The 14,205-nt window shown below is 39.5% G+C and overlaps 1 protein-coding gene across 1 annotated transcript in view; it reads right to left on the reverse strand.

Moving 5' to 3' along the window:
• The window catches only part of MED27 (mediator complex subunit 27), a 266,902-nt gene that overhangs the window by 25,593 nt on the left and 227,104 nt on the right, over window positions 1–14,205 (reverse strand). Inside the window, exons 5-6 of the mRNA XM_007530321.3 lie at window positions 11,358–11,465; window positions 1,503–1,544 (exon numbers count right to left, since the gene is read on the reverse strand). Coding sequence (XP_007530383.1) covers window positions 1,503–1,544; window positions 11,358–11,465 — 150 coding nt within the window. The remainder of the gene's footprint in view (window positions 1–1,502; window positions 1,545–11,357; window positions 11,466–14,205) is intronic.

Consider the following 14,205-nt stretch of genomic DNA (forward strand, 5'->3'; position numbering starts at 1 on the left):
GGCTGAGGGGATAGGTGGAGGCACACACCTGGAAGAGTGCACATGTTACCAAGTGTGAGGACTTAGGTTCAAGCCCCGGTCTCCAGCTGTAGGGGACTGCTACCTGAATAGTGAAGTAGTCCTGTAGGTCTCTCCCTCCACCTCCACCCTTCCCCCATCTCTCCTTCCCTCTCAATTTGTCTCTACAAAAAAAAAAAAGGAAGGAAAGATAAAAGGATAAAAATGGTCATAGGGGGCTCCAGTGATAATTAAAGACAAACAGACAACAACAAGAACAAAAACTCTGCAGGTTGAGATGAGAACAACTCCAAGGTCCATGAATTCTTAAAGGCATATTTTAAATATGGCAATATTACTTCATAGGGATATAGTGGGTTGATGAAAAAAGTCATTTCTTTTTTTTCCATGTTTTTCCATTATTCATGCAAAAAGGTGTCATGACTTTTTAGACAACCCAATAATTCCAGGAGCTTTGACAACATATATTATTGTGTAATCACCACCACAATTAAGACATGAAATATTTCCACCACTCAAATACATTTTTGTCCCTTTGGGGACAATCTTCTGCTCTCACTACCAACTCCTGGCAGCTGCTGATTTGATTTCTGTCCCTAAGGCTGTGTCTTTTCCAGAAGGTCATATAAATAGAATCATACAATAAGTAGCCTTTTGTGTTTGGCTTTTATCAATTTTTCTTTCCCATGAAACTGCGTGCGGCCTTGTATAATTTCATTGTTCCCTAGGCTACTTTTTCCTTTCAGGTAGAAACAGAGAGGAGGAGTAGAGACCACAGCACTAATGCTTCTCCCAGTGGTGTGACACCTCCCGTGTGGCAGTGGGGCTCAAAAGCAGGTCCTATGTAAAGGAAGGCATGCAGCTCACCCTCTGGTCCTGTTTTTTTTTTTTTTTAACAACTTTTTAAAAAAATATTTTTTAAAATTATCTTTATTTATTTGACAGAGACAGCCAGAAATTGAGAAGGAAGGGGGTGATAGAGAAGGTGAGAGACAGAGAGACACCTGCAGCCCTGCTTCACCACTTGCAAAGCTTTCCTCCTGCAGATGGGGACCGGGGTCTTGAACTCAGGCACTTGCGCATTGTAACATTTGTGCTCAACCAGGTGTGCCATCACCTGGCCCCTCTTTCATCTTTTGAAAGGTCTTTGATGTAAGACAATTTCAATGTTTTTTAAAAAATTTATTTATTTATTTATTTATTTATTTATTTATTTATTATTGGATAGAGACACAGAGAAATTGAGAAGGGAGGGGAGATAGAGAGGGAAGAGACAAGAGACACTTGCAGCCCTGGTTCACCACTTATGAAGCTTCCCCCTTGCTGGTGGGAACCAGGGGTTAAACCTGGGTCCTTGCTCACTGTGATGTGTGCAGTTAACCAGGTGTGCCACCACCTGGCCCAACAATTTCAATGTTTATACATCAAATCATTTTATATTTTCCCTTAATGCCTCTTGAGCAAGAAGAAAAAGTAACACTTACCTTCTGGAATACTTGATAGTTGGATTTTGACCATATATCAAGCTAGGGGTAGAAGATAAAAATAGCAAGTTTAGAACTTATGGCTCCAAGAATGAAATTGCAACCACATCTACATTTATAAATCTTGAAAAAAAAAAACACATGATTTATAAGAACAAAATCCTGGTGTTGAAAGGTTCTTAAATGTCTAGTTTGATTTCTTCCTTATCAACATGATGGTGATTTATGGAACATAACTGAAGGAACAGTGATGCCAATTCCAGACACTGGTTGTGTCGAAGGCACTCTGAGCTGAACCCCTTACTCACTTCTCTAATACTGACATCAGCCACAGTTCTCTTACATCACTCAGTGTGCCAAGGTCAATCCTGCCACAGGACCTTTGCACTTGTGCCGCTGACTGGATGGTTCCTTCCCATACTTTATCTCAAATGTCATCGTATAAGAGAGACATTTCCCACTTAACTATTATTTCCAAGCTTACTGTCTTGATTTGTTATCATTTCAATAATTAAAAATACAGCATTTAGAACCCTGTAAAACGTTTTATTTATATTGTCCTGGTATGTGGACTAGCATGTTCTCAGCATCAATGAGGCTTTGCTCAGTGCAAGAAAATGAACAGTTCCCAGATGCTGTGCACCTGCAGTTCGATGCCTGGCACTGCTCAAGGAACCCACAGGAGCTCACTACCACAGGAACCCACTCATTTAGTCCCCAGGAGAAGCTGATCCAGGTGATCCCAATAAAACCCCACATTCCAGATGAGATGATTCAGAGCTATTTAATTACCCAAGGTAAAGTGGAATGGTTTCACCTGGTGGTTCTCCAGCTTGGTACCGAGAGCTCCTATGGGGATTAAAAATAACTACTCCTGGGTCCTTTTTCTAGAGTATCTGAATTAGAAGTGGGTCTGCTCATTCTTTTGGCAGTAGTTAGCTGTGGCGCCTAGTCAAGTAACAAACTCTTGACCCAGAGCACCATGATTTAACCCATGAAGTAACTAGAAGTGCAAGATGAAACTGGATAGGGCTTGGAGAAAACCTAATCTAATTTTCCTCTAGCTATAGTCAATTTGGGCACATGGGAGTCCATGGCTCATTCTAACCAAAACTATTTTGGTTTCATAGTTTTATATGAGAAGTCAAATCAATAGACTTTTCATAGTTTCCAGAGTTTAGAACAAATTAAAAATGGCAAAAATAGAACTACCCTTAGCGTAGTGCTGGGACAGAATTCAGGATAGTGCAGATTAAAAGAGGGGCTGTCAGTATGTCCCATGGGTGCTAAATGTCAACTTTAATATAGAAGTTTAAGAGTTGAGCAAATTGAAATACTTGGTCAATGGGCCTCTTGGAACCTGCCTTTGGGGTTGGCCAGTGGTCAAGGTGGAAACCTGACACATGGTATATAAATGTGTATGTTATGTTATTGATTTTGGAACATCCGGGAGCAGAAGAAGCAATCAGAGGGGAAGTCTCTTAAATAGACAGGAAGTGAAGTGTTGCATTTGATATGGGACAGTTCAGTTTTGTTTCTGTTCTGAAGAAGGTGCCAAAACTATACTTTTGAAAACCATCCATGGAAATGAAAAGTTAAGCAGTGAGCAGGCATATCTACTTCTCCCTGCTTCTTTCTGTTCACAATCAGTTTCATATCAATTTCACTTGTGTTTGAAAACTTTCAGGACAGTGCAAGAGATTAAGAAGACGCTGATGAGGTTACTCAGGGCCTCTGCAAAGCCTTCCTGCTGGAGAGGGTGAGGCTCTGCTAGTATAAGTCCAGTAAAAATAATGGAAGAGGGTCCAGGTGGTGACGCATCTGGTTAAGTGCACACATTACAGTACGCGAGGATCCAGGTTCAAGCTCCTGGTCCCCACCTCTAGGGGGAAAGCTTCCCGAGTGGTGAAGCAGGGCTGCAGGGGTCTCTTGTCTCTTTAGCTCTTTACCTCCTCCTCCCATCTCAATTTCTTTTTTTCCCTATCCAATAATAAATAAATAAAAATAATCTAAAAAGTAATGGGGGAGTTGGGTGGTAGCGCAGTGGGTTAAGTGCACGTGGTGCAAAGCACAAGGACCGACGTAAGGATCCTGGTTCGAGCCCTTGGCTCTCCACCTGCAGTGGAGTCACTTCACAGGCGGTGAAGCAGGTCTGCAGGTGTCTATCTTTCTCTTCCCCTCTCTGTCTTCCCCTCCTCTCTCCATTTCTCTCTGTCCTATCCAACAACAACATTAGTAACAACAACAATAATAACTACAGCAATTAAACAACAAGGGCAACAAAAGGGAATAAATAAATAAATATTAAAAAATAATGGAAGCGTTTTTACTCATTGAACATTCATTCATATTGTCTTTTCCCACCCTGCTACTGCACCATCCCCTTTCTAGATTTACTATAGAAGGCCCCTAACAAGTCCTTCTCCTACTATGGTTAGCCTGCTCTTCAAAAAGTTAACTTCAATTATTCCCCCATAGTTAAACCGATTGACTGGGTAAGAATTCTAGGCATTAAGTTTTTAGGTACCATAGTTTAAACTTGACATGCTAGCAATCTGTAAGGTGAAAAACTGTTATGTTCCCCCCTCAGAGAACTCTGAAGGGAATCTCTTAAGAAAACAATTTGAGCTGGGTGGAGGCTTACCAACAGCGTAGCGTGTACATGTTACTGTGTGCAAGGACCAGGGTTCAAGCCCTGTGCCCCTATCTAGCTGGGGGAAGCTTCACTTCAGGTGTCTCTCTCTCTTCCAGTCTCTTCCAAAAAAAAAAAGAAAGAGGAGGAAAAAAAAGAAAATCATAAATTAACCCCCATATTATCAATTCTGTGGGAGAAAATATTGTTGGGCGGCTGGTCATATCTGGGAAGGCAATTCAAGTTCATGTTTCTGCAATAATTCAGCTCAAGGCTTTTAAAAATTCAGCATTTAAAGATTATTCAGCAGTTGCAGAATGAATAAGAATGATTTTTTTTTTAAATCTCTTCCTTCCACCCAAATCACTGCCAAGATGACAAGGAGATGTTAAAGATTCTAAATCTAAATTTTAGGAAGAGTAACATCAGTGTCTGAACTTGGAGCTAATATAGTTCTCTTTCCATTTTAAGCCCACAGCTGTTTCTTCTGAAGTTCACTATTTATCTTTCCTGCCTGTGTTCACATCATACAGAGGCCGACCAAGACATAAACATGAGACCATGAAAAAGAGAAAAGGGAGGGTGATCTGCATGTAAACTGAAAGTTACAGTTCTTCTTTAAAGGAGAAATTTAACTAAAACCTTCAGTATCTGCAAAACATATCATAAAAATCATCTGGAGACAAGTACGTATAAGTCTAATTAAGAGATGAACTCTCTCTCCAATCTCTGTCTTCTCTAAGCGCATCACGCTTATTCAAAGTGAGCATGTCACTCTTTTTGAAAGGCAGTTTAAATATATTATTCAGGACCCAAGGGACAGTTCCAACCATCTGGGGCTGAAGGACATTAGACAATATGTCCTATTTACCAGGAGCCCATTGGTAAGAAAGGAATGCTATCAGATAACAATGGATTCTCTTCTTGCTGGAAGGCACAGCAGGCGACTGGTACCTGATTTTCTGCTAGATTGATGCCAAAGAAAGCCATTTAAATGAGTGTTCAGGAGTCAGCGCCCTGACTTTCCTCAGGGTCAGGAAGATTTTAGAAATTCATTTCAAGAAGCCAGGACTAACCTGAGTTAATATTTATTAGCTTCAGCTATTGTGGTGCAAAGGTGGGTCTGGCTACCAAGTTTCTGTTGGTTGTGATATTAAAAAAAGAAGCATTCTGGTAGCTGGAAACTTTCAGTCTGATGAATGAGACATTATTCTAAACTATACTGTCTGGAAAAGAAAGCAAAGCACACTTCAGTATTCTGGGCCAGCACCAGAAAGATCTTTAAATGAGAAAGCCAACCTATGGTAATTAGTGGCTGACTCTGCCATCTTAGGAGCAATCTCTGGAACTCTGGGATATTGGAACAAGTATTTTCGGGTGGGAACGTAGTCTGCTCTCCAGTAAAATGAAAACACACCCCAGAGATGGCCAACTGTTTGGCATGAAGACATCTTTCAGGTCAAACATCTAGATGTCAAAAGCCCTCTTGATGCACAGGAAGTTATAAAAGGTAACAACAACAAAAAATTCTTATGTGAGAAATCCAATTTGTCACATCAGTGAAAAGAAAAATCAAAATGGTCAACAGTAACAGGACCAGGACAATTACCATGACTACAGCTGTCAAAACCAGCTGACTCCACTCTGCACTACTACCATGTAATATTTCTAAATATTTCTGGCAATTACAGGAGGGTGATAAAATTATTTCCAATTTATAGTTAAAGAATCTGATGTCCAGAGAGGTCAAGCAACTTATCCAACACCACATATTTAATAAATGGTGGAGAGTCCAAGCTCAGGTTTGTCTTCATTTTTAAGGAGGACTGACTTTCAGGATACTCTCCCCACTCCTCTCATGTCCCTCAATCTGTCACAACACCTCTGAGGCATTCTTGCCACACTGCAACATGACAAGTCCGTTTCCAGGTCTGCTGATGTGACAATTATTGCCACTAACAAATAATCAATTACCAGCAGGCGAAAATTTCAGTGGCTAATCAGAAAGTTACACATTCTGCATTTCAGAAAACAGAAAATGAACTAACTATAAATTACCTAAAACTAACACAAGTTTAAGCTGTACAAGTATTTCAAACTCAATTTATTAGTAGCTTTATCTTGAAAGGTTAACAGGTGAAATGATTAACAGGTGAAACTGAGTAGAATGCTATAAACTAGCAATGGTGATGGGTATCTGTTACGTCAGCTTTCAAAATCATAAACTCCTATTTGGTCATCTTTCCTTAAGTTTGCTTACCTCCCTCTGGAGAACAGAAAAGTGAACAAGTTTTAGCCCAGAACAAAGTGTTACAGGTCTGTTATTCCTCAACTTTTCACTTTCAATCAGGACATACATTTGTTACTAAAAAACTGCTGAAAGCACAATTTCAGGGCATCCTCTGCATCTGAATTAATCCGATTCCCCTTCCCCACTTTCACCCTCCCCCCGTAAGTAACAAGAGGCCATTTTTCTGAAGGTCGTCTGAACAATTTCAAAGGCTATAACAAATCAAAATGTTCCCTGCATCTAATATCAAACGGGGCTGATGCCAACACCTATTAGAGAAATCAGATTCAAGCTTCCCCCAGCCTCCTCGACCCATACACACACACATCCAACTTTGAAGTGGGAAGAATTCAGGGATCAGAAATTACCCTGGAGACAGCTCTGGCTGTCTTTGAAGGTTCCCTTTGATACCACCATTTCTTTTCCTCTCTTACGATAGGAGGCTAAAAGCTGCCTTTTTTTTTTTTATTGATACGGGGTAATTAATGAAGCTATAGCATTAACATAACCTAAATTCCCTAATAAGCTAAATTCAACTGAGACACTTAGGGTTTTTTTTTTTTCCTAGTTAAGTCTGAACTGATATAAAATCAGAACAATGCCTAGGTATTCAACTTAAATTTGTCTTTTAACATGCTGAGTCATGGCTCTTTGCTCCTCTCAGATTACAACGAACATCAGTTTGGTAAGTCTTAAAGATAATTTTACATGCTGTCAGAATTAAGCATTAGAACTAAGCATCCCAGGTAGGGAAAGGACTGTTAGGGTGCCGACAGTAGTTGCTGCAAAGTGCAAAGTGACAGCCTTGCTGGGACTCTGGTGGGAGAGAAATCTCCAGGTCTGGAAACTATGACAGTGTGGGATGGCTTTTGTAACAAGAGGGGTAATTAAATCATTTAGAATGTGCTGGTTGCTTGACTTTTGGAGGAGAGAAAACAGCATAAGTGGAAGTTCAGACTCCTTTGGGCCTAGGGAAGCTTTCTAAACCACACCCATGGAATACCCACAGTGCTCTTGGAGACTGCAGCAACCACCCCTAACCGAGGCACCCAGCAAAGGCATGGCTGCATTTCAAATGTGCAAAACTACAAGCAACAATTTATTCTTTTAGACAGCACTTCAAGTTCCAATGGCTTCTTGTAAAGGTTGCATTTTATTTGAGATGTGCTAGACATTTCAATACATTAATCGCACTAATGTGGGTATGCACATATACATATATATATATATATATATTAGTACACATGTACCAATATCAGTACTCAAAATAGAACACTAGTAATGTCTGCATGATTTTATTTTTATTGTTTATAAAGTGCCCTGAAAAAAAAAAAGATAAGTCAAATTGGCTAGGATTAGATTCTGGGCAGAGTAGTCATTTTGAGAGTCTCTGGCAAATGTGGTTAGCGTATTACTAAAATAACAAATGGAGGTGGTCTCTCTCTTCCCAATTTTAGGGTTCTTGCCATGCACTTGGGTAAATACATGCAGTTGTAAGAAGGAGTAAGAGGCCCCTTATATCACATTTGTGATATGAATCACAGTAGAATTCAGGTTCCCAAACACCTATTTTCTTCCTGATGAACAGAGAACCCAGGCTAGTCTCCCACTAGAAAAATCTGCACTGTGAGCAGGTCTCATTTCTTTGATTTATTTATGACTTTACTCCCTACAGCTTCCTTTAATGCCCATCTCTAATTTCTGATTCTTTTCCATTCCAGCTAAGGCATTTTCCTTTCCCAAAGTTTTTTTCATGGTCTCCTCCCATACATTACTGGGATTCTGCTGTGTTCTAGGCACTGAAGTATATCCTTCAGACAATCAAGGGACTCAGTTTGGGCCCTTGAGGAACTCCTGGAAGAAGGAAGTTTGAAGGGACCAGGTGGTGGCGCACCTGCTTAAGCACACACATTACAGTGCACAAGGACCCGGGTTCAAGCCGTTGGTCCTTACCTGCAAGAGGAAAAGCTTCACATGTGGTGAAACAGGGCTGCAGGTGTCTCTCTCCCTATCTTCCCCCCTCCTCTCAATTTTTCTCTGTCTCTACCCAATAATAAATAAATAAAATATAGAAGGAAGTTTGAGATGTGGCATAGTGTGGCAGCAGGCATGTTCTAGTTTTAGATCCATTTGCTTGTATGGAAAATGAGTTTCCTAGCACCTCGGATTCAGTAAGCACTATAGGCAAAGTTTGTTTAGCACAATGTCTATTAGATGATAGAATACTGTCAGTATTTAGCTGTATGGAAGACATGTACACAAATAATCATGATATATTAAGTCTAGTACTAGTAAAAGATTGTTCAGAATGCTATGCATGTATCAATAAGGATGATGATCTGTGTGTACCGGCAGAGGCAAATCCAGGCCTGCCACCTCTAGCTAGAGGCACTGTTCATATAAAAGGCCCTGGAAACAGTGATGGGATGAGAAGGAAGAAAGCACTGTATATATAGTATAAGGGGGAGTAGATGGCATCCTGGGTGAAGGGAACAGAAGGAATACAAGTGTGAAAAGTTGGCTTCTTTTGGGAGAGAAAAGTAGCATAGAAGGATAGAAAGTAAGCAAAAATGTCTAAGATATGGACAGCAGATGAGGTCAGAAGTAAAGCTTTTGAGTTTTCTCAAATTCAAGAATTTTCAGAAATGTGTTTTACAAAACAGAGATTGCTCTAAGGAAAAAGGAAGGAAACAAGAATTTGGTGGTCAAATTAAGTTGCTATACAGCGTCAACTGGCATGAAAGAGGGAATCTGGGCATGGGGGGGTGAAAGGGGGGGACCTGTCTAGAGTAGCCTGAGGAGAGGTAATCAAAGAGGAATTCTAGAAGTGTACATAGAAGACTATTTCTAATTCTTCTAGGCACAGAATGAAAATAATACTAGGTAGCATTTGTTGGGTATTTACTAAGTAGCCAAGTACTACTTTGGACATATTACTTTGGACATGTTCAGTATGGTGCAATTAAATAAACATGTTAACTGTATCATGCAAAGTAGGTAGAATCTTCACACCTTACAACCTAAATTCAGAATATACTTCAATTATATCATGAATTTGTTATCTTTTACCTCATAGTCATTATTATTAATTTGTATGTATCCATTCTTTACCTCTCCAACTCACTTCAAAGTCCTTGGAGAGCCAGGCAGTGTTATGTACCATGTATGACTATAAAGTTGTAAAATGTTGGGGCCAGAGATGTAGCTCAGTGCCAGAGCAAATGTTCCATATGCATGAGGCCCTAGCTCATTTTCTGGCTCTTCCCATCACTCTCACATAATAAAGTTGTAAAACAAAAGCAACAAGAACCAAAAAGAACAAAAGCAACTAGAAGACACTGACTCAGGGACTCTTTGTCAGGATAACTATTAGTCCAGTTTTTTTGCGGATGCTAAGTAGTTTGGAATTTCTCATTTAGAACTGCTGTTACTTTATGAGTCACACGTAATCCCTTGATTAGCTACCTTATTGTTCACATTTACTCCAAACATTGTACCTTTTTTATATAATTTTTTTCTTCAAAAAAAGAAAGGAATGCTTCGTTTTCAATGGAGGAGAGATCATTAGAACTTGGCAGAGTGTAGGACTAAGACAATTAACTGGTGTGGAATGTAGAGATTCTGGGTTACTTCATCAAAATACAAATATCATTACCTTGTGAATCGATCCTCTTACACAACAGACTGTTTCTTTAATTTTTTTGTATTTATTTATTTATTTATTTATTTATTCATTCCCTTTTGTTGCCCTTGTTGTTTTATTGTTGTAGTTATTGTTGTTGTCACTGATGTCATTGTTGTTGGATAGGACAGAGAGAAATGGAGAGAGGAGGGGAAGACAGAGAAGGGGAGAGAAAGATAGATACCTGCAGACCTGCTTCACCGCCTGTGAAGTGACTCCCCTGCAGGTGTGGAGCCGGGGGCTCAAACAGGATCCTTCCGCCGGTTCTTGTGCTTTGCGCCACATGCACTTAACCCGCTGCGCTACCGCCCAACCCCCCACAATAGACTGTTACCTGCTTACACTTGCCACCTTTTCTTAAAGAACATTCTATCCTCATTATAATGTGGCCATTGGTGGTGAGTGCTAGTACTAACAAACTTTAAAGTTTTAATAAGATGCATGAGGAAAAAGGCAAGTTCCCGAGAGAGGGGAAGACATGAGATGGAGAGATGGGATCTTAGTGCTGGGAGGTGACCAGGGTGAATCTGGTGGGCTGCTCAGGCAGAGTGCTCATTACACTCTGGAAGCAAACACAAATGAAGCTTGTCAGTTCCCATCAGCATCCTTGGATGCTCTCTACAGAGCCATATGGAGAGTGTGCAGTCAAGAGAAATTAGGGGTTCACATGGGTGAACTTTCTATGAAACAAATCACTGGTGGAAATAATTTACCTTTTTTTTAAATTGTAGTATCCAACACTTTGCAGTGGATAAGCAACTTCCTGAGGGCTACTAGTTAGTTTCATGGGAAAAAAAAAACCCATCAAATGCACTTGAATTTTTCTCATAGTTCTAGAAAAAGCAAAATGCTGAATCCTGGGCTATTGATGTGCTATGCAATGAAAGAGAGAGAGAGAGAGAGAGGGAGAGAGAGAGAGGGAGAGAGAGAGAGAGAGAGAGAGAGAGAGAGATCCATTTCCTTAGAAGACACATTTAATGAGGCAACTAGGGTCTAAGGTGATAAATTAGAAATTCAACTAAGGGCATTAGGCTTAAAGGAAAAATCAGAAGCCTGATGAAAAATGCAAGGGGAGAGAGAGAGATGTTTTTTGCAAAGCGCTCATCTTCCTACTGACAAATCTATGCTTCTTGATCACTTTGGCTATGATTGCTACTGTTTAATGTCATTCATCTGGGACTCCACAACACTTGTTCTGGGACACAGAAAATAAAGAGAAAAAAACAAGACAAAAGACCCCAGAATGCTTACCTTGCCGTCTTCTGTGTAGACATTTTCATTATACCCCTTTACTATTGTTCGATCAATGAATAGGCTCCGCATGACAACAATCACTTTCAACACCTTTCCCAAGGTCACCTGTCAAAACATACACATGCAAACATGAAAACTTACACTGCACAAGCAAATTACATGCAGTAGGGCACAACTGTGAGAAGAAAGAAAATCTCTCCCTCCTGGTTGGGGAAGTGATTCAACTAGTTAAGTACAGGACTTGCACGCCTGAGGCTCCTTATTTGATCCACAGCATTGCATGTGTTAAAGTGAAGCTCTGGCTTTTTTTGCGTGAACCCATTTCTCTCTCACATGAAATAAGTGATTTTTTAAAAAGATATCTTCATGATTGTGAAGGAATAGTGAGTGGGTAGAGTGCATGCTTCCTATGTATGAGGAGCCTGGGTTTGAGGACAGAGGATGTATAGACTCTTGAGGGTGGTAAAACAGTCTTCCCTTTTCTCTTACTGCCACCAGGATTATGGTACCTGCATGAGTGATTCAATGCTCCTAGAATTATATATATATATATATATATATATATATATATATATATATAACACATATATGTTTTTTTTTTTGAGATTGAGAGAAATTAAGAAGAAACAGAGAGGGAGAGAGACAGAGAGACCCCCACAACACTGCTTCACTGCTTTTGCAGCTTTCCCCCTGCATACGGGACAGGGACTTGAACCTGAGTCATTGTACAAGGCAATGTGGATGCTCTATTGGGTTTGCCACTGGCAAGGTTTACCCACCTTTATTTTAAAGATCAAGTTTTTGAGGGAGGTTAGAGAAAGAGAGAGATACCAGAGTACATGCTTGATTATATGCAGAGCTGGGTACTGGAACCTGACTTTGCAAGTGACATTAGATTTGCAAAGCCATCCTCCTGGTTGCGTTCCTTTATTTCATTTAACAAAAGACAGTGTGTTGCTTTGCCATGTGTGTGACCTAGCTCCCACCACATTGAAGGTGCTAAAGTTTCTTTCACTCTCTGATTCTACCTGGGGGTGGGGAGGGGGATTATCTGATTCTGTACTTCTAGGATTTTGTGAGCACATTTGTTTTCATGTTATATTTCAGGTTACATCATGTTCCTAAACACAATTATGAAATACATTGAGTACAATAGAGAGATTAAAGGCTGTCACCATATAAATTCCCCCCATACCTCTGCAAACTATAACAACTGATTAAAAGAAAATGAAAATGTAATACCAAATAAATACTGAAGGTAAATGGAAAGTAGCTGAAATTTATCTCCAAAAAGTGGAACACGATCCTGCTTTTACTCTCTTAGAACCTAAGTCTGTATTATGGATTAAAAAAAAAGAACTTAAAGTACATTTTCACGTATGTCAGGGAAACAGTAATCTGCTGTTTGCTAGAACGGCTTGGTACTAAGCGTAGAAGCAGTGCTTTCTTTTACGGGCCTCTGTGACACTTAGCAACATTTACTGTCTCTTCTTTTCTGATGTCCTAAGAGGCAGGCTCTGCACAGTACCCATCTAAGCCTGTGATCTGGCTGTTCCCATGAGGCTTTAATAGTTCTGGAATTCACTAAAGGAAGTCCAGCTGGTGTGTAGAGACTCCACCTCAGATAGCAATCTGATCCTCCAACTCCAGGAGGCGCTCTAGGAGTGCCACTCTGAAGCACCCTCTCCTTAGTTCCCTACTCCTTGCCCAACTCAATCAACTATTCCCAACAACAACCATTCTCTTTCCTTGATTAGTCCTTGACATAAGTGAACATTCCTAACATCTGGTTCCCTCAATAACTGCTAAGTGATAAGTTGATGTCTTTATATTTGTCTGACTAAAATGGTACAGAACATAAACAAGGCAAGAAAAAGATATGACACATTTATTTATATTGAAGACTATGAAAACAAAAACATTTTATCTCTGTATAGTACTTTTAAATATTGTGATATCATATGCTGCTTAATGGATGATTTCTTGAGTGACTAGAAATCATTATTCAAGAAGGCCAATATGCCGTAAAGAAGGCAGTTTACATGTAGCTTATTGGAAGGAAGCAAAGGAATTTGGATAACAGTTTTGTGATCATAAATACTGAAATCAAGAGGTTGTAGTGGATGTTTAATATACTTCCTTTCAACTGCATATTTTATCTCCTTTTGCTAATAAGCATCATTAACTAAGAAACTGTTTTTCTAAAAAAAAAAAAAAGAAAAAAAATCTGTTGGACTTTAATTAACTGATAAACCACCTTAATGATTTCTCAAGTTTCTTAAGATGGGATTCAGAAACCAAACAACACTAAAGATGCTAGAAATTAAAAAAATTTTTTTTTGCATTTTTGAAAGTTATTTTGGTATTTTAATGTTATCTACAACATGTTGGTAGAAAAGGACCTAAGTTGGGGTGAGAGTACTTTGCAAACACCTATCACAGGGAGATGACAAACTGCACCTATGTGTCAACAACTGTCCTGTAAAACATTGACACTTTAACAAAATGATAAAACCTAAACGTTTTTTTAATGTTGGCTAACAAATGCTTATTATGAAAAAAAAAACCCTCTAAAATTAGAGGACAAAGTGAAAAAAAATGCTCATTATCTTTTCATACAAAGACAATTACTACTAACATTTTGGGATGGGGTACTTCCTTTTAATCACTGTACTATCAATAGATTTATGTTTTGGATTTTTACCATATTGTAGTTGAGACTGTTTAACTTCAAATAAAAAAATTTTAATTTTCAATGTAAGAGTTGTTTTAGGGAGTCGGGCTGTAGCGCAGCAGGTTAAGCGCAGGTGGCGCAAAGCACAAGGATCGGCATAAGGATCCCGGT

The sequence above is a fragment of the Erinaceus europaeus genome, chromosome 10 (genome assembly GCF_950295315.1).
Source record: "Erinaceus europaeus chromosome 10, mEriEur2.1, whole genome shotgun sequence".
Classification (NCBI taxonomy): Eukaryota; Metazoa; Chordata; class Mammalia; order Eulipotyphla; family Erinaceidae; genus Erinaceus; species Erinaceus europaeus.